The sequence below is a fragment of the Gobius niger genome, assembly GCF_951799975.1.
Source record: "Gobius niger genome assembly, chromosome: 19".
In the NCBI taxonomy this organism is placed as follows: Eukaryota; Metazoa; Chordata; class Actinopteri; order Gobiiformes; family Gobiidae; genus Gobius; species Gobius niger.
The window spans coordinates 19,085,790-19,112,510 of record NC_136870.1 but is presented as its reverse complement, the minus strand read 5'-3'; the positions used below and the strand labels follow the sequence as shown (position 1 = coordinate 19,112,510).

Below are 26,721 nucleotides of genomic sequence, written 5' to 3'. Positions count from 1 at the left end.
ATTGCACAGCGCTTTGAAAATTAACCTGCGTCCTCAATGATCAAAGGGAGTGTAACTCTGTTAGTCCACACATGAGCATTATCCTCAGACAACAGCCCTCTCTGACGCCTTTGAAACACGAGCCCAACACGCGTCCTTTATCATTCTAACAAAAAGGGCCACGTTCTCTGCACCTTGATGTAAGCCACACACAATCCTCTTACACCAGTTTCTTTTTCCTTTTTTCTCGTGCGACGGACACTCACGCTGCGCTCCCCTGCTCTTCCGCGTGGTGGCGACGCGCACTGCTCTCCCCCTCCTCTCAGCCTCTTTTGCCCACTCCGCCGCTTCCTCCTCCAAACACAGAACGCCAAACCATCCTCCGTGGCTCAGCACCGGTCCGCGCGCGCACACACACGCCGGCTGGCAATGGCTCCGTGACTGCACGCTGCTTCAAGTTTCCCCTTCAATCCCTTTCTCCCTTCCTCCGTATCATCCCCTTTTTGACACACACGCGCGCGCCGCCGAGGAAGAAGGGAAGTTCTCCTCCGAGCCTCGGACCGCCAGACCGATTCGCCGACCTTGACAGCGCGCGCTACGGGGGGAGCAACTTTTACGCGGAGAGTGGATGTGTCTCGCTCGCCGCATGTGACGGTCCTCTGTAGAGAGAACTGAGAGGCGGAGAAGAAGAAGAAGAAGAAGAAACTGCGCGGCGCGAGGCTGTCGCTACTAAAGGGAAGTTTGAACAAGGCAAAAACACCGGTGGAAAGACTTTTTCTTTACGCTCGGATGGACTATTTCTGGATTTTGCTTGGAGCAGTATTGAGGAACTGAATTGACAAAAAAAAAAAAAAAAAAAAAAAGAAGCTGCGCGTTACTGACTTTTTCGATCCCACACGGACCAGGCAGCGAGGGAAACCGGATCTGGACAGTGTCTTCTCTCTCCACGGAGCACCCGGGGGCACTTGTTGTGTCCACTCCCCCCCCCACTCTAGACACTGATGCACGCTTCTTCACGCGCTGGGACCATGTCGGCGGGATCAATGTGGCGCGCCACATGGATTTTAATTTTCTCGTCACTCATCCGCTCCGCGCCAGCTCAAGGTATGGCACACGGACCACGGTCCACGCGCGCAATGAACGGCAATTTGGCCTCGCGAGGGTCTCCAACCCTTTCCCCCCCGTGTGCTACTTTTACCAAATAAAAATGTCAGTGGGCTATTTGTTAGAGAGACTAGTGTAACTGTCTAGGTGGAGAACACAGGACAGGTAATGCCCAAGCTGATGATAGAAGAATACCTCAATGTCTGCGTATAGGTGCTCCAGGAAAAAATGCCCCTTGATCGGCTACTAGTTGTTGTTTGCCTCAACAAGCCACGGCAGAAGTGTATGAAACCTTTTGGGGGAGCTTGTTTGGACTGATGGCTTCCGAGCCTCGTGCTCCTCCAGTGCTCGCTTCTCGGCTGTCCCTCCTCCTCCTCCTCCACTGACTGTGCTCATTTTTGCCGTCTGAATTCAGTAAAGTTGATAATAATTGCTTCCCATCTTCGCAAATATCTACCCAGGATTGCTTCCCCCCATTACTGCTGGGGGGAGCATGTGTTGCCAATATGTCAGCGCAAGCACGCCTCTTAAAATGTTAATATGGTTAATAACCGCTAATGGATGCATCAGGCGGCTTCTATGGAAATTCAGCTTGGTGGTGTAGACACAAACACATGCATAATGATTCATGAAGCGCAGGGCAATTAATGCGTGTAATCAGTGGCTCATCTAGGACTGTTTTTTTGTTGTTGTTGTTTTTGTTTTATTGCTTTGTAGACTAAACAAGTGGCTCTTTGGTTTTGAAGAGGCGTTTTGGATTGGTTTTGGCCAGAGTTCCTGGCTTGGTGGATGGAATCCTCATGGGATCTTTTTCATTTGGAGACTCGAGTGCGTGTGGCGCCCAGTAGAGAAACTGCCTTAACCTCAGGATAGCTTTCCCGCGCAGAGTAATATACCGGTATATGTTTTTGTAAGTCTTGCAATCACTTTGATTTTGTTCTATTGAAGGTATCAAAAACATAATTTAAGAATGCAATTGATATTGATCGACTCTATATTAACATTAGTGGAAGTTTCCTGCTGAGCGTAAATGCTAGATGAATTTTAGACAAAAATAAATACAGTAAAAAATAAAGTAAATACAACTCTTGCTATGTGTCCATGTCCTGCAAAAATCAGATCTGATCTTTACATGTGTCATTGAACACAAAAAAAAAGCCAATTTGATTAAAAAAAAAAGCACTATTTCTCTGCGTATGGCACCTGTAGTGGTTTGTGCATAGTCTTATGTAGTGTGATGAAGAGCCAGTGCCTGGTTTGAGATCGCTTGACTCCCATTGCTTAGTCCGAGGCAAAGTCTTCTTTAAAGGAATAGGCCACTGTATTTCCATACTGTGATATGTTCTTACCTGAGCGGAGACACTGTCTGGTCTTCGTGCGTGCCTGTGAAAGAGCGTGGTAGCTTCTAACACTACCCCGTTTGGAGCCATAGGAATATATACTGGGAGGGGCCAAATGCTAACATCATCTTTGGCAGGTACGCATAAGGTTAGGGTTATGTCTTATTACATTATGTACCTTCAAACTACTAATACATATTCTTCCATTGTGTATCTAAACCGTATGGTACGCATCAACTGGTCTAAGCTCAGGTAAGAGCATATCTCAGTATGTAAAAACGGTGGCCTGTGGTGCCAATTATGGTTATGTCCTGTTTTTTTTTTTTTGGAAACCCTTCTCATCCCTGATATTTCCAGGTGCTCCTTAATTCAGCTCACTCTAGTGTAATTGATGATTAAACATGCACATTTTGAAACATTTCATCTCGCGCACTTCGAGATCCGTTAAACTACTGGACATCGCGGACTCCGTTCCCAAGCCCTGTCCATTTGAACCTAACCGTCTGCTGCCACGTGGGTGAGGGGCTGCTCCGGTTCCCCTGGCGCTCGCCGGGAAATTGCGATTCAGCCACGGCCACCTCTGTAAAGCAGGGAGAATTACGTCTCAAGCCCTGGGTGGCGTCGAGTCAATAATACAATGTAGAGGAGATGGAGGAGAAAAACACACAAACAAGGGGAGCAGATATCCATCATTCATGAAGGCATCCCGGAGCCTGACATTTACAGGATAACCCAAGTGTTCAGGGGATTAACCCTTGTGACATTGGAGACTGCCATATCTATCTTCGGGTTGAAACTCCAAAAGTTTATGCAGTTGTATTTGGTTCCTTTTGTCTTCTTTAATTGACTCAACTGTACACATTTATTATTTGGATAATATAATCTGTGCCAATGATGACATAGCTTAGAAAATACATTATTGGATCAATCCTCTCCCTCCAGCATCGCATATTACTGTTTCGCTCCCCCGCTGTCATTGCACTGTTGTGTTTTTGTAAGCTCCCAGACGTCCAGAAACGTTCCCTCGCAGTGAATATTTTTCAAAATGATCAACTGGACTGGGACGCTGGAGTTGGAAGATTCGCCACTTCTCAACAAAAATATACTTGTCTGTCTTCTCTAGCACAAATTGAGGGGCACCTTTCGCAATATTGGTAGTAACATGTTTGTGTAGTCCAGGAGTTTTCCATTGAATTAGAGGCGAAATGTGCTCAACCCAAAAAACCCAGTCCAGCTGAGGATTATAAAAAGTGTTTTGAGCTTAAAGGAACAGGCCACCATTTTTCCATACTGAGATATGTTCTTACCTGAGTTTAGACGAGTTCATACGTACCTCTCTGGTCTTTGTGCGTGCCCGTGGAAGAGCGGGGTAGCTTCCAACTTCACCCCGGTTTGGAGCTATAGAAATACACTGGGAGAGGCCAAATGCTAGCAACATCTTTGGTCTTTTTGCGTGACTGAGCACACGCAACAAAGACCAGACAGGTACGCATCAACTCGTCTAAGCCTAGGTAAGAACATACCTATGTAAAAACGGTGGCCTGTTGCTTTAAATTGAGGCTTTTTATCATTGCGAGATGGAACTATCGCCTTGGTAGGGGTCTGTAAACAACGCCATTACTGTTGCATGTGTAATTATCCCTATCTTTTCATGATGATCTTGCATGTAGGCCTGTCACGATAACAAATTTGAAGTTCGATATATTGAGGCAGGAAAGTATCGCGATAAACGATATTATTGACTATAACGATACTAGATACTGTCAACTAAAAATGGCAGTAAACCTTTCTTCATATCCTAAAATACCACACAAGCTGCAATAAACATGAAATATAATGTAAATAAAACTGTGAAATTTCACAAAGGAAAAATAGGGGGGGAAATACACATGTACAGATGATAAATAGTGAGCAGGAAAATGTATAGTTTGTATGTTATATATTGAACCTACTTGAATGTCTTTTATTTGTAAGTTTTGACCAAACATTAAGCCTTTGTCCTGTTGACATGCTATGTTCGCCACATTCACACATATGCGCCCCCGCAGGCTAAAGTCCTGGTTAAATCAGGGTTTTCTTCCAAAAATGTTACCAGGACTTAAGCCTGCTGGGGGCGCACGTGTGAATGTGGCTATTCTTTTTTTTTACGTATTTCTTTACCTGGAAGACTCCACTTAGACGACTCTGGCACAATTTCGGCAGAGAATGTTTAAAACTCGATATCCCATCTTATCTGACGACACAGACCGACTCGATTTTAGCTCAAATGATTCCAATCTTGAACTTCCAAAGGCTGATGGTGATCAGGGGATGCGGAAAAGTTTCCACCTTAAAAAAAACAACCTTGCCCACTTTACATGCTAAACTGTTTTTAACCGCACCTAAAGTGAAATCTTTTAATTACACTTGATATCTGCTCCTCCCTAAAATCCCTCGGTTTCCTTTGCCCCCCGTGTGTGTGTTCTTTTTTTCTTCCCTTTTACTGAGCAGGTGGGCTCGCAACGCCATTCTTTATTTACAGCTGTTGAGGGAGGCTTTCTGATTTGCTATTCTGATGGGACTGTGGCTGTGCATTTAGTGTGTGTGTGTCTGTGTGTGTGTGCGACTTGGCAATGGACCTCGCCAGTCATTTTCTCCGCGCATCTGTCCCGCTAACCCCCCCACCCTCGCCCGTCTCTCCGCTTGCATTACGTCCGTGGCTCGTGGGTCAGAAAACGTGGGATCTAATTGGGCTCTCTTCAGACCGTTCGGAGAGGCTGCTCGTTGAAAGTGTGACCCCGCGTGGGCTGTTGTCCGCTCCACTCTGCGGCCCGATGATTAAAGAACATGATGAGGCCGGCGCGATGCCTTCTGGATGGACATGTCTTTGCCCGCCGCCTCGTCCGCAATTTAATGACCGGTCGAGCGAAACGGCTTTTTAACGACAGGAAAACAGCCTCCATCAGAGCGCGGGGCTGTGAAGTCGAGCTGTAAGGATTTTGCCGAGCCCGAGGGAGGGAGGGAGGGAGAGAGATTTTTGCTTGTTTGGCTGTATACATCATCATTGCGAAAAAAAGTTTCATTGCGTTTGTGAAGATCTAAAGACTGCATACACAGGAGTGGGAGTCCCTATGTTAAGCTTTGAATCATCTGAACATTAAGAATCCAAAAGGAATCGAATGACAATAAACTGCAGCCCAACTATAATTGTTAAAGTGCATTTATGTAATAGCGCAGGTGATTAATCCTGGCTATATTTATCCGCTCAATTACACTTCATTGAAAGTAGAGCAAAATAGTATTCTGGGTGTATGGTTGTTGGTGTGATTAACACTGAAGCAGTGCACGAACACCGTTTATTCAGCAATTAAATTTCACTTAATTTTAATTTTATTCATTTGAGTTTTATTTAACCAGGAAAGTCCCATTGAGAATTAGAATCAGACGTGGGGAACACATTCCAATGCTACACAGAGAGGCCCCGATCGTCCCGGGACCTTCGTTTTGCGCATAAATGAATGAATGAATAACTTGATTGTCGTTATACAATGCAAGGAAATTGCGTAGATCAGATGTTGGGTTAGTCCTGAGCCGTTGCGCCTCCGCTGTGGGCCAACCTGGAGCTAACCGAGCACCCGGGGCAAACCTATACTCAAACACGGGGATCACATGCAAACTCCAGACAATCAGGTCTCACAGCTTGACATCATTGTGTTACACGCTGAAAAAAATGGACTCCTGATGAAGCTACCAGGTTATAAGACCGGGGTCCTTCCCACTACCACGCTTGTGTGGCTCAGCTGCGAGTCTTGCCCGGATAGCTCGTTGTTTCCCCCTTTTTTGATTCCTGAAAGCCTATTGAGCAAGTCATTTCTGATTTTCTGGGGTCATAACGTGAAGGGAGGTTTTGCATTGTAACTATGAATGCTCAAATGTATGATCATGTTGCTCTGCTTGTTTGGTCATTATACATCTGTGTGACGTTTTCATGCTATCATCCTGTGAACCTAGTGTCCAGAGTAGCAAAGGCACTGTCATTTCTTTGCTGGAATTCTTGCCTTCAATCTGGACTGGTCTATTCCTGGCAGCTGACAGAGGGGCCGACACTTGCTCAAATGGGCTAAAACAGGCCCCTCTGCAGTCAGCCGCGCGGATGTTTAGTTTAAAATGACAGTTATAGAGGCTGCCTGCTCGGCCCATTCATTTCCACCGGAGTTGTACCAAGACGGTGCCGCGCCCGCCTGCTGCTTTTGTCATTTGTTACACTGCTATTTTGAAACCACGGGGGGGGGGGGGCTCGGAGGAAAATGGCTGTGTCATGTTTGGCATACATGCTCCATATCGATTTGGCCAACTGAGGACATAGCAGTGGAAGTCTTCATTCTGTCACCAGTGGGTAACATAGCAATGGCTCTAGATAGATAGAGATAGACAGCAATGAAGTACTTCTATTCTAGTATAGTAGAGTGGTAGTATTTCTGTGAAGTACTAGTAGCTTTTATAGCATAATTAATTGGAGTATATTTGCACACGGGTAGTAATTTACAACCTCAGGGTTTACGGTCACCAGAACTGCATAGAGGGTCGACAGAGCCTCTGAACAGTCCCAAACAAGGCGTACAGAATTATAATCAAGAAACAACACTTAATGTAATTTATATCGACTATTATTTTTATGTATTGTCTGTTGAAAGTCACCCAAGGCTCTAACACTTTGTTTTACACTACCTTGATACACTGTACTAAACTGAATTTAGTACATTGTAATCTGCTTTGTAACAACCTGTAATAATTTGTACCTATGTAGTATCACTTTATACAACTTTATACAACTTTATATCACTTTATATGCCTATACATCTGTAAATACAATCCTACAATACCATGTCACTTTTCATTTTATTATATGTATGTAATATTCTTAATGCATGCCCCATAGCCTTATAGGTGTTTAGTTTATTTTTTGGATCTTAATTCTGTGTTATATGTTGGTAACACTTTATTTTACAGTACCCTTAATACATTGTACTAAATTCAGTTAGGCACAATGTATGTATGTAATGCTCTTTAACAATATGTATTAACTTGTACATATGGTTTAGATACACAATGGAAGAATGTGTATTAGTAGTTTGAAGGTACATAATGTAATAAGACATAACCCTAACCTTAAGCACTAACCCGTAGGGTCTCGTGTCGTATTACATTATGTACCTACAAAGTACTAATACAAGTTACTCCATTGTGTATCCAACCCATAGGTACAAGTATGATTCTGCGTTATTTGTTCTATGTTGCACGATTATACCGAGAAAACTTCCTAGTTCGTGAAACTGTTCTCAAACAATGGCAATAAAAACTATATTCTGATTCTGATTCTACTAAATTTGGCAGGTACAATGTGTCAATGGTAGTGTAAAATAAAGTGCTTCCCATAAGTCTTATATGACTTTCAAAATTGATTATAGAAAAAAAATCTTTTCGATGAAGAACACAGTTTGGGACGGTTTGTGTTCACTGAGAGAAAAAAGTTGGGACATACTGAGCAGTAGCAAATGTATCGATGCTTAGGCCTGTATACTACTTGATTATAATTGGTACTTTTGTAATATTTTTGACATCCTACTCTCCCCACCTGCAAACAGTTCATTTCACACTGTCATTTGTTGCCTGATTTTTTGTTCAAGCTGTGCTGCATGGGACACTGACGTCGACAGAGCGAAGTCAAGGATGTCATCTTCATTTGGAATCTCTTAGAAGATTGAATTGAAATTGTGCAGTGGGGATAAAACGCGTGCACTTTGTGAGCACCCCTCGACTGCTTCAGTGGGAAGAGGCAAAATTGGATGCAGTCTTATCAGAGGCAACAAAATAGGGCACATAATCATCAACAGGCAGCGGAATATTTCAGCGAGACAGCCAATGCTTTCAACTGGCAGCAAGAGTCTGGTGCAAGGAGAGCGGCAATACTTTTGTTTTCTCTGCAGTTTTTACCCTTCTCCACCCAGCTCCACCATCCAAGGCAGTTTGACACAAATTTACTGGACCACAGGAAGATGCCCTGGCTTGAAGCACTATTTGCACAAAAGACATTTTGAAGAAGAGCGAGGGCTGAGCAGTTAATTGATTTTTAATCGAATTGCAATCTGAGCTATGGTGCAATTATTGCCATGGGGGCTTTTTGAAGATGGCGTAATCAATTTATTTTCTTGTTGCAGAGTACATTTCCTTTGCTACTACACTTTGGAAACAGAGCATTTTGTGGAAAGAAGAGATTTGTGTGTTGAGATGAGGTTTATTTGGGTTTTAATATGACAAAAATAAAGAACGTTTGATCAGTTTGAGGGAAAATGACTGATTTTTCTAGCCATATCGCCCAGCCTCAAGTTATCTGGTACAAAAATGACAACAGCCACATGTTCTTTATGCATGAAAGGCATAAATTTGGAATATTGCGGTTTATGTTGTTCATTACTGGATGAAATGCAAGCACATGCCCTTTTTACTACAGGAGAAGGTCAAACATGCTTTGGATTTTCCATAGTGGTGATAGGCTATAGGACATGGAACCAAATGCTTCCATTGCTTATCGGGTGGAGAAGGTTCGGATGATTCTACGTTGAGGTGTGGATGGAGAATGTTTTGCGGAGGCAGGTGATGGGGCAGTTGTTGAGTTGCCGGTGACTTGGTGAAAAGGTTTAAGGCAGTGATGAGGTGGAGAAGAGTGACATTTTCTGCTCATTTGCTTATGAGGCAAAGAGGGCTCACACTTTGTACCCTGGGATAGGCCTATATTGGAGGCGTTTACTCCTCACAAATGGAACAGAGCTACAATTTTAAGGCCTCAACCAATATGAGACATACATAAATATATTTGGTGGTATGTACATTTTCTATGTCCACAATCACTGAAGAGCGAGGCAGCCGGTAGAACGTTTGGTGTCATCCACAGCAATCAATGTCTCTCCCCCAGAACTTTCGAATGTTCAATTATATGTGAAACAGTTTCTCAGTCAAATCGACGTCCAGCTCGATACACCAGCGCCATAATATTTAGTTTAATTAACACCTAAGTGAGCTTCCCGCTAACTCATCAAGAGCGCCGAATCCTGCAACGTTACCAAATAAACGCTGTCCCTTTTACAGCCATCTGAGTTTGATCGAGATCACTATTAAACAAAAATGTCGACGTTGCACAATTTGGGAAAATCTTTTCGAGTAGGGAGTTCCTAGACAACTGAGAGCCTTGGCCTGCACAAACATTTAGCTGGAAAAGTATGATGTTTTCCTTTCTACTCTTCTGCCACAGTATGATTCCTCCAGCTTCTAATGCGCTTGGAATCAGAAAGTTTTCAAATAGCCATTACCCCAATGTCATCATGTAAGTGGTCTTGTGGAGGTCTTTGTTGCGGGATTATCCGTCTCTCCGGGCGCGCATTGGGAAGACGGTGCAGGGAGGGGGTCTGCTCTACACTAAAGCACAGGCGAGTGGAGCACTGGTACACAAAGTGATTGGTCTGTGAGTGATTCGTGCAGACAGTGGGGTTGACTGGCTGTCTCCAGACTACAAATGCTCCCATTTGTCACTCATCGTAATTGACAGACAAGAGAGCTCCGGTAGCCACGGCGGTACAATGCGCAATGATTTGCAAAAGAAAGAACGGAAGGTGGGAGGGGGTCTCGCTGTGCCATATTGCCACAGCTCTTCAATAAAGGTCACGCCGTAGAATTATTTCGATTGTGGTCTAAGAATAGTGAGAGATTTTTTCAGAAAGAATAAAAAAAACACAATAACAACAGCAAAAGGATATCTTGGAATGAATCAAACAAAGTACATGAGCAGCTCTTTGTCCGTTGAGTTCTTAGGAGTCAACCTGTTTTACCTCTCAATCTTTTCAATCTTCACAATCTAATGCCTTTATTGCGAGAGTGCTTCTCATGTATTCATGTATGTGCTCTTAGACTTAAAGTACTATACAGGTGTTGTATTTTCTTGCTAACTGTATAGCGAAAGAGCGCGACGGTGCAGGTGTGAAAAGAGAACAGATAAACGTTAAATGGAGCTGATAATTGCGTGTTGTTTCAAAAGTTTATATGAAAATTTTCCCCTTGACACTTGTGATGCACGTTTTATCTTGCAGGCTTCTATGGTTTGAGACAGACAACTCAGGAGGTTGTGGGTTCAATCTTCGGTATATCCTCCTTCATTTGTGTACTTAGTGCATGGTCTCAATAATTGGTTCATTGTTTTATTGCTAGTACGTTTGCTTGTATTTTACCCACTTATGTTTTCAAAGGAATGTTGTTTTAGTGAAGGAAATCATCATTATTTAATTTTCTTTATGGCAACTTGTCTGTTATTGAAGACATCGTTGAGTACATTTAGAACTAAAGTTTATTCTCATTTTCATGCTTTAGGTTTACTGTTTCTGTGACTGAAATGTGATGTTAGAAGGCTTCAAATGTTATTGTGACAGGCCTAACGGGAGGGGGCGATGTTGACACAATGGCCATCCCTTGCAGGTACCATATTTTCCAGACTATAAGTCGCACTTTTTTTTCATAGTTTGGCTGGGGGTGCAACTTATACTCCGGTGCGACTTATATATCAAAATATATAATTCCACAATGCTTGTTATTTAGTATCTACTACCTCTGTACCACTGAGGATTTAAAAACGGGTAAAAGCAGAAAGCAGAAAGAAAGCAGAATAACTTGTGAGGGACTGGTGAAAAGCGGAGGTTACTTTTACTGCCATGAAGAAAACAAAAAAAGCTAATCGTGGGCTACAAATTAGAGGAACGAGTTCGCAAATGAGTGCTTGAACAACGTACTACTGGGAGAGGCCCAGGTAGTTGCCATGCCTAGTGTGACTTATACTCCGGAACAACTTAGACTCTTGGGCGACTTGCATATGTTTTTTTCTTCTTCATTTTGCATTTTGTTTATACTCCAGAGCGACTTGTATATGTTTTTTTCTTCTTCATTTCGCATTTTTTGGCTGGTGCGACTTATACTCCGGAGCGACTTAAATATGTTTTTCTTCTTCATTTCGCGTTTTTTGGCTGGTGCGAGTTATACTCCAGAGTGACTTAGATATGTTTTTTTTCTTCATTTTGCATTTTTTTGGCTGGTGCGACTTATACTCTGGACTTATTGTCTGGAAAATACGGTTATTACCATTCTGTTGTATATATGCTTTGTCATCAGGGACACAGTCTGTATCTGGTCTAACTGAGGGTCATGGTTCACGTTTCTTATTGAAGTGCTACACTGTTATCTCTCTCTGTCTGAGTGATGCCACTGGCAAAGCCGCGGGGTGATCGCTCTTAAAGAAAACATCTGAAGGAACTACAGTATGTGCGAACGCCCGTAGCCCTCTGATGACCATAACAACTGCAGCACAGACTCTTTTCATCAGTAACTAAGAAACTCAAGTAACTTTCTCCACCGAATACTTATATTTTCTAAAGGTTTCTGACTTAAATATTGTGGATTGCAGCGGCACAGTGGTGAGCACTCTTGACTCTCAGCTAGAAAGTCGTGCTCTGTCCTGAATCTGGTGATAGTTATTGAGCCAATGCAACAGCGGATGCATTCTGCAATCAAAGTTAAAGGCAGTCCAACGAAATACTAGTGACGAGGCAGTGTAAAACAGTTGCTCCAGCTTGGTACTCAGCTTCCCCATTGAGAGGATGTTCAAAGCGCAAAGAACAAATTCCTCAAAGTGAAAAACGAAATTGCCGTGTTCTTTTATTCTATTATGAAACGTTAAAGATGCAATTGAAAGTAGCCCTTGATGAAGAAAGCTTTTGTTATTTATCAGAGCACCTTCTTCTTGTTTAGTGATAAAGTCCACAGTGTGCGAGACAAAGCCCCAAGAAACACGGTGTTCTCCATTATTGAGATCAGCGCGCGAGTGTGTATCGCAATGCAAAGTGCTGAGCAGGCGCTGTCCTCGTTTTACCAAGGTGTTTGTAATAATGCGGTAATGTAAATTCATGGAGGGGGCTGGAGAAACACGCGTGAATCTGTGTCAAGCCTTTTTGTCTGGAGTTGATCAAAATTTAATGAAACAACTTGGCAACTTCAGTCTAATTTACCATCATTCATTATTCTGCGAAGACGACATCCAAGACGCAACCTCAGCAAACCCCGAACCTTACGCGGTCCTAAATGCATCTCACTGGAATTGCTATGAAATTTGTTTAGGCAAAGTGTGCTGCCGGTGTGACGGATCTTCAAAACTATGGTCCACGTCCTGGTGAAGATTACTTAGGGACAGTGCAATGGTTCACTTGCTTAAACTTAGTGTATTTACTGAAGGGTAAATGCGACAAGGTTCAAGGCAATGTACATTCTGTGTACTCTGAGCGTATCGCAGAGCCACAATGTGATAGTTTGGGAATGTGCAAAGCGAAAACGAAGGACAAAATTGTTGTGACGTTGGCAGTCCTTGCTGTTAGATTCAGTCGTCAATTGTTGCTTTAACATCATAGGGATGTAAAGTCCTCGACTATAAAAAGGCTTTAGCATTAGCGATAATACTGAAATGCCCAGACGCAGATAAGGTCAGCTAAAGTTAGTGGTGATAAAAGTGGAGATAGAGGCTCCTGAGAGGGTGACAATGAGAGGATAATCAGTCTTCTGTCTGCACTGCAAAGTGACCATACAGTGACCCTGTCTGGTATGACAGTTATTCTTGTTATCTCGTATATTAAAATAACAGATTTCTTGAAATCAGCTGAACCACGTCAAGTCAGGGATTGTACATCTCTGTTAATACGTGCTCTTTCACAAAAATAAGAGTTTGAATTGGAAGCAACACATGAACAGGTGGAAAAACATCCAAGTACATCCTGATATTGATTTATAAATAATTACGTTTTTTCACCTTACGAAAAGCTTTCAAAATGAAATATGGCTGGATGTCTGAGCGAGTGTGTTTCAACCATCTTGATTCATACATTTTACATTTAAACTTCAATAAATCCTCTGTTTCACACCAAGCAAACACAGCAAATCCTCCTTATTTTGGCAGTATAGTCAGACTCAGGCTTACATCGAGATAAAGCTTTTTTTTTTTTTTTTCCCCTCCACAAATACTCTCCTTTCCCGTCGCTGTCATCTTGCCCGTGCACTGTCTGGAACATGTCACAATGGAGTGTAGTCCTCCGTGTTTGCCAGGACTGTCCTATTTTGCCTGTCCATGCTTATTAATGTAGGCAGTGTTCTCATTGTGGGACAGAGCGGGGAAAAGAGGCCACCCAGACCAACCGGAACAGGGCACAGTGTGTTTTGATGGACAGAACTGAGAGCAGAATGACCTAAAATTCGGGGACTATTTGTTTACGGTGAAAACAAAGGCTGTGTTTGTTTGGTTTGGAAAGTGACAGGCTGATTATCACTGCCCGAGTGAAGTGAACTACATAGATTGTCTCTCCATTAAACAAGTGAGTAATATCCTTTTCCCCCAAAGCATGCATGCAAAAGGGAAATATTGTTAGAGCGAGAAGACTTGGGACTATTTTCATCCTGAAAACCATTGCATTGTTACCTGGGGTATGGCATTTTTGCTTCATTCATGTGGTTTTGAGTTGAGCAGCCCAGTCTCCCACTCCTTTTTGTGTTTTTCTTTACATAGACTGGCGAAATATAAGCCCCGTGTGGCAGCCCCATATGAAAAGAAAGACTGTTCTCAGGCAGATGCGATCACACATTGTGAAGTCCAACAGCAGCGACTTTCTAGATGAGCAAAACCGCCGACTGCAACGTTCTAAATAATAAAATTCAGGGACCAAAATGAGATGTCAACACACCACTGGACAAGAAAAGTGGTCCAAAGCACACACAATGGTAAAGAAACATTGATTGATCCAATCCATTTGAACCACAGCAGCTCAATTGTTGATACCTAAAGCTAAATTTGATAGAAAGGAGTCAGAATAGACAAAATACCCCATAGTTTGTTGCATAGTAAACCAACTCTTATAACACTACTTTACTGTATGTAGCCAATAATAAGTGGGTGGTCATAATGTTTGCCTGATCAGTGCAGTATATCCAGGCATTGCTCTTCTGACTTTCACGGATAATTCACGTTCCTTTCCTGTCTTATTGCTGGGAATAATCTCGACCGCTCTTTGATCATTCAGCTCCACGCAAGGCCAGGCAGGATTATTTGCTCAGGAATTACTGCTTTATCTGTAATGGCAACTGTATGTACAACAGGCTTTATGTTAAACTAATACATTTTCTCCATAGAGGCTAGGGCCCCATGTGCAGGTGGGAGAATTTACCCTTTGATGTACTGATGGAGATAGCGTGCATGTTGGTTCTGCTAAGCTTTTCAGGAACTGCAAAGCGTATCTTTTTACATTTGAAATCTGCGGATTAGGCCGGATTAGTTCCTTGGTGAAGTTGTCGTCAAATAAATGCTCAGCAAAGGAATGTTTTTTTGCCTTTTTTTATTGGACTGGTATAGTTACAAAAGAGTCTCTCAAGTGTTGTGTTCATTTCATTCGAACTTTGCTCGTGTGCTCGTTGTGTCCCTGGATAGATTCAGGAGGTTGTGTTATACTCAAAATTATGCCGGGTCGACTTCAACAACATTATGTGCCAAAAGAATGAGGTCGCTTGACTGCCTGAACATCCTTAATGACTAGGTTATTCTATCAATGGATTAGTTTCCTTCCCTAATGGCATGAGTGTATTTAAAGATGACAATTCCAGGATTCATCAAACTCTAGTCGTGAAAGAGTGGTTCAGGGAGCACGTGGCATAATATGGATTGGTCCAGACCTTAACCACGAGGAGAATCATTGAGAATCATGTTGTGGACAAGGATTTGTGAAGTGGTCTGTCGCTCTCCCATGACCAATGCAATATGTCGGGGAAAAAATAATGCAACACTGGTCAGAATAAACTGTCTGACATTGCAGAACCGTGTCAAAGCAATGCCCCAGCGAACACGTAACATAATCAAAGCTATGTGTGTGACTTTGTGGCCGGGCTGTGTAGTATCGCCACGTTGAATATCGCTGGTAATGCAGTGCTCGTAGTATTGCAAACATTATTATTACCGTAGATTCCGGACTATTGAGCACACCTGAATTTAAAACGCACTAACAAAATTCATAAAGATTTTTATATAGGCCACACTGGTCTATAAGCCGCAGCTGTCCAGTGTCCACGCTGTTCCAAGCGGATTTGAAGCCCCATCAGCCACTGGAAATACTGGACTTTTCCCGGTGTTTGAAGCTGCTCTGAGCTGGGTTCGTGGTGACCGCTTGAGGCTGGCCTCTGATACCCGTGCATCGCCGGACCCTCCATAATATTTCAGCAGTGAGAGAATTCAACACACTTATCGCAGGGTGGCTGGGCGCACCCTTCGAGATTGGGTGAGGAGCTCAGTCACCCGGGAGGAGCTCGGAGTAGAGTCGCTGCTCCTTCACGTCGAAGGAGCCAGCTGAGGTGGCTAGGGCATCTGTTTCGGATGCCTCCTGGTCGCCTCCCGTTGGAGGTGTTCGAGGCATGTCCTATTGGGAGGAGGCCTCGTGGAAGGCCCAGGACACGCTGATGGGACTATGACTACGCCTCGGGGTCCCCCCAGAACAGCTGGAGGAGGTGTGCATGGATCGGGAAGTCTGGGCATCTCTGCTGAGACTGCTGCCCCCGCGACCCGGCCCCGGATAAAGCGGAAGAAAGTGGATGGATGGATGGACGGATGGATGGATGGATGGATACAAATCTACCTAGCAAGCTGTAAGGTTCAAAGTGTGGGAAAAAGTAGCGGCTTATAGTCTGGAAATGAAAAATCTATTATGTCATTCCTTAAAATTTGATCAAACCCCAGTCATGGTCTGTGATTTCAAAATGATGTACTCCGTTGTATAAATTCAAATGTTTTGTTGCCTAATGTGCGATAACATAGTATTACAACACTTGTGAATCCATCCTTGTTATATGTACTATTTAAAACTGAGCTGTGCTTGTCAGCCACCGCTCTCCATGTCCCTGGAGAATGTCCTCTATAATGATCTCTAAAAATAATAAGGCTCGGGCTGAACATTTGATTGCTCGACTTGATCTTTTCCCCGCTCTCGGAGAAGGCCATTACGCATGCTGCGACGGGCAGGGGGCACTCCACAGTCCACTCTTGTTTACCTGCTACATCCCTCATTTGGCCCAACGAAAATGAGCACGGACCTTATCCTGACTCTTGAGCTTTGGGGAGTCCACTAGTCAGCACAGCGGTCTTGCTATGCCACATGCGGTGTGTGTTTATAATAGAAACGCACTCATTTGCCGGAGGAGCTTGGGAAATAACCTCTGACCCTTGTAATGGCTGTTCCCTTTGGGGGATGTGTTTGGGGTGATTGAGTGTGCAGTGGTAGCTTAAGCCAGGGCAAGAAAAAAAAACAACATTAGTGGTTTGAGGGGACAGGCAGGAGAGTTAAAATGCTGCCCCGAAGTGGGAGAAAACCTTTGGGAGAAGGAATGGATCGGTGACAATAGGTAATGGTTCTTAATCTGTTCTCATTACGAGTGCACATGTACCAGTGTTTGGTCAATGCCTCATCTTGTTCCACTGATGGGGACTATCTATAGCTCTATCAATATACTTGGCAATATTGACCGACCGGTTAAGCCATAAATCTTACCGCTAATAGACTTGTATGGCCTCTGTATTTTACAAGTTTTTCTCAATTGGGGAAGACGTATGGGCAATACAATAAATTCAATGACCAGGTCGTCTTCTCTCTTTCTGCTTCTTGACGTATCATGGTTCAATTAAAAGTTTTTGAGTTGACTCTCCTTACAAATATTTGCTGCGGAACACCTTGTGTCAGATCCTATATTATTGCTCTCCAATTAAAATTAGTTTGAGATTGCCGGCTTGTTCTCATCAACATTTGACCCATCCCTCAACATGCAAGCCCCGGCTGTGGACCACCTCCAGATCATGAGATTGAAAGATAGACTATTGTGCATATTTTTGGACCGATGGTAGCAACTGGAACACCAGCTTTGCTCGCTGAGAACAGGCAAACTACACAGATGAAGATCTACACGGTCCGGAATTTGAAAGCCTACTGTGACTCAAGAACACTCAGCCACTCTGTCGTTAGATACACACTTTATCTTCCTCTTGAGTCATCCAATTATAAACTGGTCGTGAAAAGTTGTATATCCATGCATACAAATTCTTCTAAAACCTGCATGTTATTGTTTGGTGGCAGAAGCAGGAGTGAGAGATAATGAATGGACTAAAGGATCTGCGCTGTCTGAATCTACGACCTCAGAGCAGAGAGGCAAGAGGGCAAACCACTATGCCAGTGTGCATCTTCATCATATAGATTTGGTTCGTCTAAGCTTCTTCTCAAATCCATATATGCATCCCTTTAACTATCACAGCTACACGGTCTCTCCCATGGGCTGTAACGGCTTCCTTTCATCGTTTTTTTTCCCTTGAACAAAACAAGACGCTGAACTAAAAACCTTTGCAACTCCAACGGACATGAAAATGAAAATGCACACGGCGATGCTTGGTCAATAGATGCAGCCCAAATGCTCCTTTTAGTTTAGCATATAACGGTTTTGCTCTCTCTTCCCCCCCAGAAGACGCTGGGGGACATGGAGATCAATTTAATAGCTACCATAGGGGCGTGTAGGGTTTGGATCGATCTCGAAAATTACCCCATCTTTAACAGACGTCCCATCAAAGGCCCATTCCAGGCTTCTCTTTTTTCGCAATCCCATTACCCTATCTATCCCAATGGCTATTTTCTCCTATCCCATGCAAAGGAATGATGCCGTCTTCACCCCCAGTTGGATTAATCAGCCATAACCATATGCTACCGTGTGCAATTACGTGGCAATTTTGACCAAGGGAAACAGCTGTTGCCATTTGAAAGGGTGGAATAAGATTGTAATTGCCTTAACTTTGATTTGTAGGGTGCTTTGATTTGATGAGGGAACATGTTTTATGCTTTACATAATAATAAGCGCGAATGAAGAGAAGTATTAGAATGGTTGAATTTTCAGCGTCTGGAGCCCGCAGATGCGTTGAAAGGATAACCTTCCTGTTCGACGCCATTACTCCCACATTATGAAGCAAGCGCCGTATGTTTGTTGGCTTGGCGGTGAATGGGCTCGCCGCGTTTCGGGTAGCTGTTTCGGGATGAGTTGCAAAATGACAATGCATTTCAGTACAAGAAAATTCTCTGTGGCTGTTGAAATACAAGACAGTGTACTCAGTTGATACCGAATATTGAAACCATACCATTTGTATCCCTATGGTTAATTAAAAAAACATGTTATTCCCTTCTATGGATTCATTGTTTTCTCAATTGATACTGATGTAATTGCTTTTATATTCATTATTTCTGACAGTTTCAGGATCCTTCTCGTCTAAGCTGGGTCCCACTGTAACCTTGACTGTATTGTATTGCATTAGAAAAATGTTGTGAAGACATTTGTTTCATGCAACCTTGCAACTGCTCTCTACCTACTTGCGGGAGAGGCTGTTTTGATCTTCCCCCCTGGGTCAAAAAAAAAAAAAAAAAATTGTGGGGGGACCAGTGGAAGTCAGTGGAAACATCAAGGCTGCACCAGTTCATTGAGGACCCCACAGATGTACCTGATCAGCATGTGCCCCGTATGCAACGGACCACAATCGCCTCAGGCCAGACGAAGAAGCATTAAAATCAAGTAGTACTAGCAGCGGAAATCAAGTCAGTATTGGCAGAGTAGTATTCATGTATTATGGTTTTACGAATCATGATTGTTGAGTGTGGTAAATAGTCTCAACTTATATAGACTAGAGCTTAACCTTCATCGGGCCCAAAGCGCTTTACAGCAAGGAACCAGTCACCCACACACACTCTCATTCATAACCAATGTATGCAGATACTGGAGGCAAGGAGGGTCAAGGAGGGATTCGAACCCCCGACTTTCCCATCATGAGACAGCCCGCTCTTGTATTATTACTTACAGCTAATAGAAACAGTAATTACTATATTGTTGGCCTCGTACCACATCATAAAATACTTGACCTGACAAGGACCAGCAGGTCATACCGCCTTCGCTCAGCCCGATCCCGTCAGATCTCGGAAGCTAAGCAGGGTGAATGTAGTGTGTGGGTGAGTGGGTCCACGCATTAGTCAACAACCCATTGGTGCGACGTCTCATTATTACAAAAATGAATGTGTAAAACTGAAATTGTCCTTTCCAAAATTAGGTTAAGGCAAGAGGCCACTGACCTTAAGGCTAGAGCCAATGGTTGTATATGGCTCTCTAATCCACAACACAACTGGGTTAAACTCATACCGCCTATGCTATGCCCAATCCCGACAGACCTTGGAAGCTAAGCAGGGAAGGGCCTGGTCGGTACTTGGATGGGAGACCGTTTGGGAACACCAGGAAGCCTAGCGAATGTAGTGAGTGAGTGAGTGGTTGGTGGTGGTCGGAAGGGCCGATGGCGCAGACTGGTTGCCTCGCTTCTGTCAGTCTACCCCAGGGCAGCTGTGGCTACAATAGTAGCTTACCACCACCAAGTATGGAATGAATGATTAATGCAATGTAAAGCGTCTTTGGGTGTCCAGAAAAGCGCTATATAAAACCGATGCATTATTATTATTATTAAACTTAACGGACTAATGGCACCTCTGCTCTGTGGTAACTTTCGGAATAATGAGGCGTCGGACTAATGGGTTGTCGGACCAACGACATGGCACCGGTCGGAGGGGGCGATGGTGCAGATTAACAACCTCGCTTCTGTCAGTCTACCCCAGGGCAGCTGTGGCTACAAGGATAAGCTACAGCTTATCTCCACCCTGTATGGAGTGAATGAATAATGCAATGTAAAGCATCTTTGAGTGTCCAGAAATATATAATGTATATAAGCAATGCATTATTATTATTATTATTATTAGATCACAATTAAATAAATTCTAAAGCAAGTCTATAATAACACATATTTTTGTCAAAACCAGAAAGAGAAAAAGTGTCACTAAAGCATGAAATTTGCAGATGACCCTGTACCGTCTGAAGAAGCACTTATCACAGTTTGACTATGAGCTTTTTTTTTGTAGATACTTAAGTTTATGTGATAGATTTTTACTTTGTACAAAACACAGCACTCTATTCGATTGGTGACTTTGGGCACTGCTTTTAAATGCACTTTTTTCCCCCATTATTCCTTTAAAGTCTGAGGACATTGTCACAAATGCAGATTAAAGATACTTTCAAGAATAATGTACACCAGACCCAGCAGAAGCACACTAACGGGTAATGGTTTGTGTTATTACAAAGGAGTCGAAAGGGCAATGTCCCATAATGCACCAGGGTAAAAGGTCCACTACTTTCAAACTGTTAGAGGCTACAGTGCGTTGAGTTTCCAGCTGTGAGATACTGTATGTACTCATGTAATCATTAATGCTGTTGACGGGGAAACGCGCAATTTTCCCGCGAACTTGTCTCTTTTCCCTGTAACCAAACAATGAACTTTGCGCTCAGTTTGTTTGAGATATTAATATGAGAAAAACAAGATGTGTTTTAGTTGTAATTCAATTTGAAGTTGAGTTGTTTGCTTGTCCTTGTCGACACAGCTGGACAGGCTCCTAATTGAAAATGCCTCACATCACCAGAAGAAAAAACAGGGAAATGCTAATATCTGCGGAATTTGATCATGGCCGAGTGAGATGTTGTTTTTGAAGTGTTGATTTTGACTCCTGCCACCCAACATGTAAAATAGTAACTTTTCTTTTTGTTCCGTTCATTGCGCGTTTACAGATTGGACAGACGAGTAAGACTGAGCCCAAAAAGAAACGAAAGGCAAGTTTGTAGTGCTATTTATATGGTTGAAATTTTTTTTTTTTTTTTACTGTAGTCTTCTGGTATATTGAGTCATCTAACCTCCTACACACAATTTACATTCATGATAGCGAGTTATTTATTTTTCAATCTGTTCATGCCCAATGAACTACAACATTGGGTCTATTGAGTTACAGGATTCGGATATACATTCATAATTCAGAGCATAATTTGTTATTGCTGGCACATTAAAGCTATTTACACAGTGTTCTCTGTTTGTTGTAGGGCTGGGCGATATGGACTAAAAGTCATATCCCAGTATATTTTGGTTGAATATCGATATACAGCATATATCCCGATATTTTTTTCCGCAAAGTGAGAGCTGTGAAATGAAATGTTAAGTCAAAGCCAAATACGAGTAGTTTTATTGAAGACTCGCTATAAATTGTAAGCATAAACGCTGTATAACAAAGCTCTATATGGTGCACATTTAAATAAAAAAAATATCTTGAACAAAAATAGCCTAGAAAATAAAATAGGGCAATCTTTTTCTGAGGGCAGCATTTACATATAAAGAGATAACAAAATAAAGTGCTCAGTTTAAGGTAAACTTTTTAAAAATTAGCTTTAGATTACCCGTTTCTTTTTGTTAGCTTAATAGCTTATCTGAATTTGAACTATCCCGATATATGCGATATGGTCTAATTCCATATCTCATTGAAAAATATATCGATATATCTTCAAAACCGATATATCGCCCAGCCCTAGTTTGTTGTAGTTTTATAATCATTTTGTAATAATCACCTTTCGCCACAACCGTTTGCTACAATTAAAATGCTCACAGATTGATCTTGAAATGATATGCCCTCTAACCGTATTTTTGCAAGTAAAGCGACGCCTCTTCAAATTTAAGAGCACTCTCCCTAGCACCTTGTTAGCAACCCCGTAATTATATACGTTCCGCTAACACCTTGATTGTCATTTGCTCAGATGCACTTCACACTTGACCAAGCCACTTAGCGCCCGAGCTAATTGGAACGACCCAAAGATAATGCAAGGTGACAGACTTGAGATGGATGTTTAGAATGGGCCCGCTGTGCCCCGCGACCCCCGTGACCTCTGAATGCTACGCGCTAACCGAAGCTAAACCCGCGCTTGTTTACGTTAAGCGCTTTCCCACAGCACCGCCCCGCACACACACACAGAGGAGCGCGCGGACCCCCGTGACACCGGGATAATCACTCTTCAAAGCCATGCGAACTGCCAGGAAGTGCCCCATCCGTCTTGGTTTGTCAATAGTTACCATTTTAATTACACCTGAGTGCTGTCCGCCTGCCATGCTCAGTGTGGGGGGGCTATCGATTCGCTTTGGCTAATTTATTAATTGCGGCGTTTAAATGGGAGGCTTCTCTCTTTGACCGCAACAGACTCCAATCTATCTCCACTGCGTTTTTCCACCTGCAAGCAGATACGTCTACCAGGTGCATTTAAGAGCATTGAATATACTAATTCAATAGTTTTTATAAGTAGATTGTGTTTTAAAGTAGATTGTGTCTGCATAAGTTTACTATATGTACTCTACTCTGCCCTGAAAAAGAGATTTCAGTTGCAATTCTCTAAATATAACTCAAATAAACTAAGTAGTAGGGGAGACCGGGGCTATTTGTCACGTGGGGTAATTTGTCACATTGCTCTTTATAGCCATACTAGAGGGCGCTGTACACTGGTGCTGATATAAAGTATGTATATTGGTATTCCTCTTCTCTTCCAATAATAATTTTCTCATTTGGACTGAATTGTTTTTATGCCTTTTCCCAAACTTTAATGTCTGGGTTATTTTTGCAGTGAGAGCTTTCCTCTAGTTAGTGCCTTAAACCAGGGGTTCCCAAACTCTTTTTGGCTGGGACCCCAAAATTGACAGATAAACAACTTGGGGCCCCCATTGTATAAAGCTATTGACTCTTACGCTGCTATACTGAAGAAAAAAAATCATGTTATAATCAAGTTAATATGTATCTAAAAAGTTTATTTAGAGTAATTGAATGGATTTCACCAATTATAGGCTAGTTTACACTAAAAAACGTACTAAAAACAAATCTTCTTCTTCCATCTTGAAATCATTTGGGGACCCCCACCCACGGCCTCGCGACCCCCTGGGGGGTCCCGACCCCCACTTTGGGAACCACAGCCTTAAACAAAAGACACGCATCTGAAAGACAGAGATGTTAGCTTTGATTTGAGCCATTTTAGAGCGAGCATGCTAAAGCCGTTTTTTTAGCTAGCTTACATTGTTGGTAAAGCGGACCCTTGGGGTTATTTGTCACACGGGGTTTAAATTGTGGGACTTTTTTTTCTTTTGTGTCTAATATGTGTTTATGATCACTTGATTTTAACATTAGCTTTCATAGAGGCCCATAGGTTTGAGTCATTTTAGTGAATTTTGTACATTTAACACCAATTTGCAAAAAAAAAGAAAAAAAATCAACAGTTCAAATGAGCGTTATGAGCACATCTGGCATTGCTTTGCAACTGTTTTAAAACATATGTTGTCCTTTTATCTCAAAAAAGCCAAAAAGTTACAAAAGTTTATCAAATTTCATCATAATTAACTTAAAACTTAATTTACTTTTTTATTTAACTTAAAAATAATAGTGACAACTAACCCCACAGTTATTGTTGTCACATTAACTTTCCCCGCATATGGGGCACATTGTTACAGTCAATTTCATTGTGTTTGACGGTTAATAACAATTTATCACAATATGATCGAAAAGGTGCGAGGTCTCCTTCAAGCTTTCATTAAATGCAGGTCTGACTCTTGTGGGATTTTCTGTTGATGAGCAGTGAACTCTAGTGAAAAAAAGTGTGACAAATAGCCCCGGTCTCCCCATTTTAAGTACTTCTCCCACCCCTTCTGCTGTGAGAACCCTTTTGTTTTCAAAGCTTGCCTGTAAAAACGGCCTATCATACTTTTACAGAATAGCAGCGGCACATTAGCGAGGACAGAGTGCTGCATCCAAAGCGCTACATCACCGCTCCCCGCCGTGTGACAGTTACAGGGGTCTGAAAGATTAGGGGCCAATACCAAGCAGGGACCTCTCTGCTTACGAGCCATGTCTTAAAATTGCCGACTGCCTCTTACAATAGCCCGCTACTTTTTAAATGCCATTTTCGCAGGCGATGTACACCCCTCGCGATCTGAGGAGTGCGGACAGCTTATATTGAATTGGCTCGCCTTCTGTAAATCTTAACTTTCCCTCTGGCACCGGTGTTTTCAGGCACTCAGAAAAAGGGACAGAAGTTTGAAGCTTGCGGCGTATCTTGGCCGAACATACTCTTCCTCATACCTCAGCAGCTTGCATGAAAAGTGACATCCGCAGGAGCTAATTTTGTTTTAGTTTCTAAAAAAACCTCGAAAAACTCTAGAACTCATAAACTTTCTTGGATTTGGATTTGGGTGCAAACCATGTATAGTCGAAGTCAAGATATTGCGAGGTTGCCGTTTAAATTTATTATATTTTTATTGTTTCAAAGCTGTGTTGGATACTTCAACCTTAGTTCCTGTCACTTTCTTCTAGCTACTGGTCATAAACTACGCTGTGTAATTAGTGCCTATATAAAAAGCGTTCATTTTGACCTCTAACCAGCAGAGTTCGTGACTCGCCCTATGCGTGTGGCCAGCTGTAGCATGCATATGGCGGCCTGTAAATACCACTCTGGTCTCTTAACTGCATGTTATAGGCTCATATTTTAGACGCAGATGCTGTAGACTCAGACTGTGGAGGTGAAATTATATCGCGCAGCAGGATTCTGTTTTATTATGATGTTTACACTTTCACTGTAATGTGCCTCTTAACAATAGCAGTTGATTGAATAATGTCGGATTGGTGTATGTTGTTATATTTTCAGAGTTGTTGTGTTGTTGTATTGGATCTTGCATCAGTATCTCATGTTTGGTGTGAACAACATCATCGGACATACAGTATGCGAAGCTTGTTTGAGTTTCATGGAGCTAGTTTTTGCAGATTCTTTGAGTCTACGTCTCATGTTGCCACACAAGGAATGCTTAAACTACAATAGTAGCTTACCACTGCCAAGTATGGAGTCAATGAATGATGCAATGTGACATTTTGACATCTTTGAGTGTCCAGAAAAGCAGTAAGTAAAATGGATGCATTATTATTATTATTATTATTATTATTATTATTCACTACAACAACTACTCCAATTAGGGCTGAGCGATGGATGGATGGATGGATATTCATGCCAGATATCCCGATATCGATTCGATACGATATAACAATGGGTTTGGCGAAAACCAAGCATTTTTCACAATAAGAAAAACATAATACAAAAGAGTGCAGTTTTATTGATGAAAATCTATATGGTTTATATCTTGCTTTTTCGATTTTAATATTTTGAATGTTCATATCTCGATATCAACACGATAACGATACATTGTTGCTTTTTCGATATTAATATCTTGAATGTTCATATTTCGATATCGATATGATTACGATATATCTTTCAGCCCTAACTCCAATGACTTTGTGTGCTGTCGTATTTCTGTAGCTCCTTCTATATGATTACAAATGCAAATCCTTTTAGATTAACTACTACTAGCTTTAGTAGTAGTTAATTTTGTGACTTTGACTACCATTTAATGGTATACACCCTAAACCTATTAAAATGACTACAGAGAAAAATAGATACATATAAAGTCTCGCTGGTTTCTTTTAAACATATAGCTTGGAAAAAATGGAATGAAGTTGCAAGGCAACCCACTACCTGTATCCGTGTGTGGTTGTTGTTACGCATAATGGTTTTCTATAGTGTCTCCACAAAAAACAAGACAATTAGCATAGGTAGTAGCCTCTATATCGGCGGGTATAGTTGCTTCACTCAAAACAAGGCGATTTTCCGAGTCCGCGAGATATCCTACTGTAGCCAATTATCCTTTCTATATTCCCGCAGGAAGCTGGAAAAGTCAACAAAAGGCCCATATGTGCGATATATCCTTTGTAATGCACACAGGCAATTGACATGTGCTCACGTGAAAAATACTGAAGAAAGGTGGGTGGTGGTACATTTCTGCTAGTTATGTGGGAAAGCTTACGAAACATACACGAGGCGTTGTGATTTGAATATTCCTGCACGCACATACTTTACATAGGAGTCTGTATTTCATGTTTGCCCTAATGGTAGATTTGTACAACGGGCATGATGGCTAATGGAAAGTCAAGTGTATGTCATATCTCTACACTTGCAAGTAAGTATGAGAGTTACCAGCATATTTCGAACAGAGAGGCAACAAAATGGCTTCATATATTACTTAATTTTCATATTTTCGTGAAAAATATCTAAGCGGAGCAAATAAGATCAGAGTTAGTATGAGTCCTTAAAGGGATATTTCAGGATTTTTGACATAGGGCCTCATTTCCTAGTTATCAACAGTGTTGTTGATTTCTGGAGATTATAAATTGTTTTAAATTCATGCAGTCCT

At 42.2% G+C, this 26,721-nt stretch overlaps 1 protein-coding gene across 4 annotated transcripts in view; it reads left to right on the top strand.

The window, feature by feature from the left end:
- Positions 1-339: 339 nt before the first annotated feature.
- The window catches only part of sdk2b (sidekick cell adhesion molecule 2b), a 468,981-nt gene continuing 442,599 nt past the window's right edge, over positions 340-26,721 (top strand). For all 4 annotated transcript variants that reach the window (XM_079577058.1, XM_079577056.1, XM_079577057.1 and 1 more), the window contains exon 1: positions 340-1,083. In XM_079577058.1, coding sequence (XP_079433184.1) covers positions 981-1,083 — 103 coding nt within the window. In that variant the 5' untranslated portion in view covers positions 340-980. The remainder of the gene's footprint in view (positions 1,084-26,721) is intronic.